The sequence below is a fragment of the Pyxicephalus adspersus genome, chromosome 4 (assembly GCF_032062135.1).
Source record: "Pyxicephalus adspersus chromosome 4, UCB_Pads_2.0, whole genome shotgun sequence".
NCBI lineage: Eukaryota > Metazoa > Chordata > Amphibia > Anura > Pyxicephalidae > Pyxicephalus > Pyxicephalus adspersus.
Window position 1 is genome coordinate 154192516 of NC_092861.1, and position 3839 is coordinate 154196354.

Consider the following 3839-nt stretch of genomic DNA (forward strand, 5'->3'; position numbering starts at 1 on the left):
TCCCAGGTTCTTTGCATCGATGAAGCCACGGCCAGTGTTGACCATCAGACAGACCAGCTGCTCCAGCAGACAATCCGTGAAAGGTTCAGAGAGCGCACCGTCCTCACCATTGCACACAGGTACCCCAAGTGCCCCAGATCTCTGAATATTCCATGTAATACCGCGACCCACCTGCAGGGTGCAGACTTCACTGGCAGTAACTCACTGACCTCTCTCTCATAGGCTGAACACCATCATGGACTCAGACCGCGTGCTGGTAATGCATGCTGGGAGGGCGGCTGAGATGGATTCTCCCATCATCCTCAGCAACAAGAGGGACTCGCACTTTTACCGACTAATAAACAGCGGGCAGAGCGGATGTGCCGAGGATTAGACACTAAGTGTATGGGGGGACCTGGGGGATGGAGAATGAAGTACCCTTCACCCCCAACACCCCCCTCCATGGGAAGCTATACCAGTGTCCTCTCTATGGAGGTGCAGAGTCCCATCATCCTCACCCCCTCCTTGGGCCTGGCCGTCCCCTCCTGGTATTCCCCCCACTCCCCCATTTCTGCCTCCCTCCCTTATTCTACTTCCCCCGCTCTCCATCTCCTTCTTTTTCATAGAACTGACATTGGAGTTGTAGATAACCCCCCCCCACCAGGGTATGACTTTGGTGCTCCCGGTTCCTCAGCCCGGTCTCTTATTCAGGGAATATTTTTTGCTGCCGGTTTTGGAGGGTTATTTGGGACTTTGCTGTATGATGAGCTGTACATATTTTTTATCCGTTACTTCTTATACTTTTTTTAAAAAGATGATTTTGATGTTTTTATTTCTAGATTTCGGTGTGGGCTACTATGAGTGCTAATGGAAGGGAGGGTCTCCTGTGTGCAAAGGATGCTGGGGGAGGTTTATTGGGTGAGGGGGGTCTCCTGTGTGCAGAGGGGAATGCTGGAAGAGGTTATTGGGGGGGGTCCTTAAGGTTGACAAAGCACCAGGACCTGATAGATTACATCCACGTGTCCTCAAAGAGCTGAGCTCAGTTATTTCAAATTGATTATTTCTAATTTTTAGGGACTCTTTAGTCACTGGCAAGGTACCGATAGATTGGTGTAAGGCCAATGTGGTTCCTATCTTCAAAAAAGGAGCAAAGTCATTACCAGGTAACTACAGACCCGTTAGAAAGGTCTTGATGAAGATGAAGTTGATGATTAAGTTGATAAAGAGCCACATAGAGGAGTTTCTGCTAGAAAATATTATCTCATGGGATCAGGAAGGATTTTTTTACCCTGGTGGAGCAAATTATACCCGGGGGTTTATAAGGGTTTCTCCTGTGTGCAGGGGGATGCTGGGAGATGTTATGGGGGGTCTCCTGTATTCAGGGAGAGGTTACTAGGGGGGCTCCTGTGTGCAGGGGATACTGGGAGAGGTTATTGGGGAAGGAGGAGGGATCCTGTGTGCAGGGGATGCTGGGAGAGGATGGGGGGGTCTCATGACACAGATACCTAAGGATTGGTCACATATGACAACACAGCTCTGCTATAGTACAAATATTTAATAATTATCAAAGCAGTTTCAGTTTTTCCAAAAAAGACAACTTTGCAGATTTCCACCATTACATAACTGTGTGCAGGGGACGCCTTCCCCGTGTGAATCCTCTGAATCTGTCATATGGGCTCTTCTTGTGGAATCACATTTACCTAATCCCCTGTCTGGAGCCTTGCACCCCGGGGGGAGGGGAGGGTCAGGGACATGAAGCCTATCAGAGGAGGAACCAAAAAACACCCCACTGCACTTTTTTGTGTTTTATGCACTTTCACTTTTTTTGGTTCCTCAGGGTTTTGTTTCAGGAGCGCACTTTGTGCACTCTCCCTGTGTGATCCACCAAAACTGCAGAGGGCTCTCAATAATATTTGTGTACATGACAGCAGGGGGCGCTCCATGCACAATATTACAAGATTGGCGTCCTTTCCCCTTTTCATTTATTATAGTTTCTACAGATTTTGTGTAAAATGTGTAATCTATAAATTGGTCTGCAGGGGGCGCTCATCTCACCTATGATCTATGTACACAGTGTGTAGGACACAGAAGTGATATGGGAAAGATGTATTCTATAGATTGGTCAGCAGGGGGCGTTCCCCTACCATTGTGACTATTTCAGGCTTCCGCAGACTACACATGGCCATTTAGAGGGGGCACCCTGGGCAGAGACCCCCAGAGATACAAAACGTGGCCGGCAGATGACGAACATCCTGTTACAGAAGTTATTTTACCCACTCAGGGCAGGTAAGTTCCTGTGGTACAGCACAAACAACCCCCATACGCCACATGCTGCAAGGATACACCAGGCAGTAGGGGGAGCCCATCCTGGCTGTCAGTACAGAGGAATGGCAGGGTGGGGGCAGATGTTGCACCCCAGGGGCACTTTATAGTCTCCATCCATCAATACATCCACATGTGGGCAATACTTCTGAGGCACCAGGCTGGGCTTTTTGTCCATTTAGTGGAAATGTCACGGTGAGGTTCTGTGTGGATCGAGTGGTCACAGCTCTGTAGTCTTCCGGTTCTCCGGGACTGTCCCGTGGCACTGCTCATAGCGGGTTTTTGTGTCTTCTGAGGAGCTACACCAACCTGGCTGACCACAGCCCCGACGTCGGTACCACAGGACCAGGGCAACGGTGAGCAGAACAACCAGGCCCGTGATGACCCCAAACACAATGACAATGATGAGCTGCAGCTGGCTCAGCCCCGGTTCCCGCTGGGTCACCACCTCCTTGACTGAGATTTTGAAGTGTCCAGCTTTGTCCACAGACACGGGATTCCACCGACTTGTGCCAACTGTCCTCGTTGGCTGGGTCTGAGTTGTGGGCTCCCTTGCTGATGTCCCCACCTGGTACTCCCACGTGGACTTTGGAATTGGAACCTCGCAGGACTTCCCGGTAAACCCCTCAGCACAGTAACATTCGTAGTCCCCAACCCGATCGAAGCAACGCCCTCCATTGTGACACGGCTGGCCCACGCAATCATCAATATTGACCGTGCAGAACCGTCCCTGGAAGCCATAGGGACATTCACAGGAGAAGCGGTTCACCCCATCAATGCACGTGGCTCCATTTGCACAAGGCCTCATCAAGCAATCATCCACATCTGTCTCGCACAGTCTGCCCACGTATCCAGCCAGGCAGCGACAGGTGAGTGCATCTGCAAATCCGTTTTCATCGTGGCAGGTGCCACCATTCAGACACGGAAACCTGCGTGAAAAATAAATAAATAAATTCTTGTGAGAATATTAGGGGGTCACCCCACACCCATCAGACCCAGATAGCCTATCCCTACTTATATTATAAAGTAGGGGACCATGCCACATTTTGTGGTCGAACGTGGCCGCTGTCCACCTTTACAGCTGAACAAATCTTCTGCTCCCCCTTGTGGCCAATTTACTGCCCTTTTCCACCCTTTGTGACCAAGCATGGCCCTTCTTTTCCCTTTGGGACTGAACGTGGCCTCTGTCTATAGATGACCGTGGACCAGAAGTTGACATTGTTGGCCATTATCTGCTTTATTATCTCATAGTTTGAGTGTTTCTGTAACCCCAAACTTCCATCTATTACGTCACGACGTGGAGCGCTGGATCAGGATGAATTTTACTGGAAGTTATTAAAATCCAAAGGGGTCCAGAGTGGAAGTCCAGGTATTGGTGGGTGAGGAGAGCTGCAGGCGTGGGTTAGCTAAATATTTCTGAGGTTCCCCCTTTATTGGGGTTGTGCGGGGGATGGGGGTCTCAATACAGCTGATCTGAGGGCAGAGAGCCCGGGGTAGAGGTTGCTCTGAATGCTGGTCTGGTCCTGGTTACCCCCCCC

At 50.2% G+C, this 3839-nt stretch overlaps 2 protein-coding genes across 2 annotated transcripts in view; one reads left to right on the forward strand and one right to left on the reverse strand.

The window, feature by feature from the left end:
- ABCC10 (ATP binding cassette subfamily C member 10) overlaps positions 1–794 on the forward strand; it is a 13901-nt gene extending 13107 nt beyond the window's left edge. Inside the window, exons 19-20 of the mRNA XM_072410324.1 lie at positions 7–119; positions 223–794. Coding sequence (XP_072266425.1) covers positions 7–119; positions 223–373 — 264 coding nt within the window. The 3' untranslated portion in view covers positions 374–794. The remainder of the gene's footprint in view (positions 1–6; positions 120–222) is intronic.
- Positions 795–1519: 725 nt separating this feature from the next.
- The window catches only part of DLK2 (delta like non-canonical Notch ligand 2), a 6425-nt gene continuing 4105 nt past the window's right edge, over positions 1520–3839 (reverse strand). Inside the window, exon 6 of the mRNA XM_072410325.1 lies at positions 1520–3230. Coding sequence (XP_072266426.1) covers positions 2522–3230 — 709 coding nt within the window. The 3' untranslated portion in view covers positions 1520–2521. The remainder of the gene's footprint in view (positions 3231–3839) is intronic.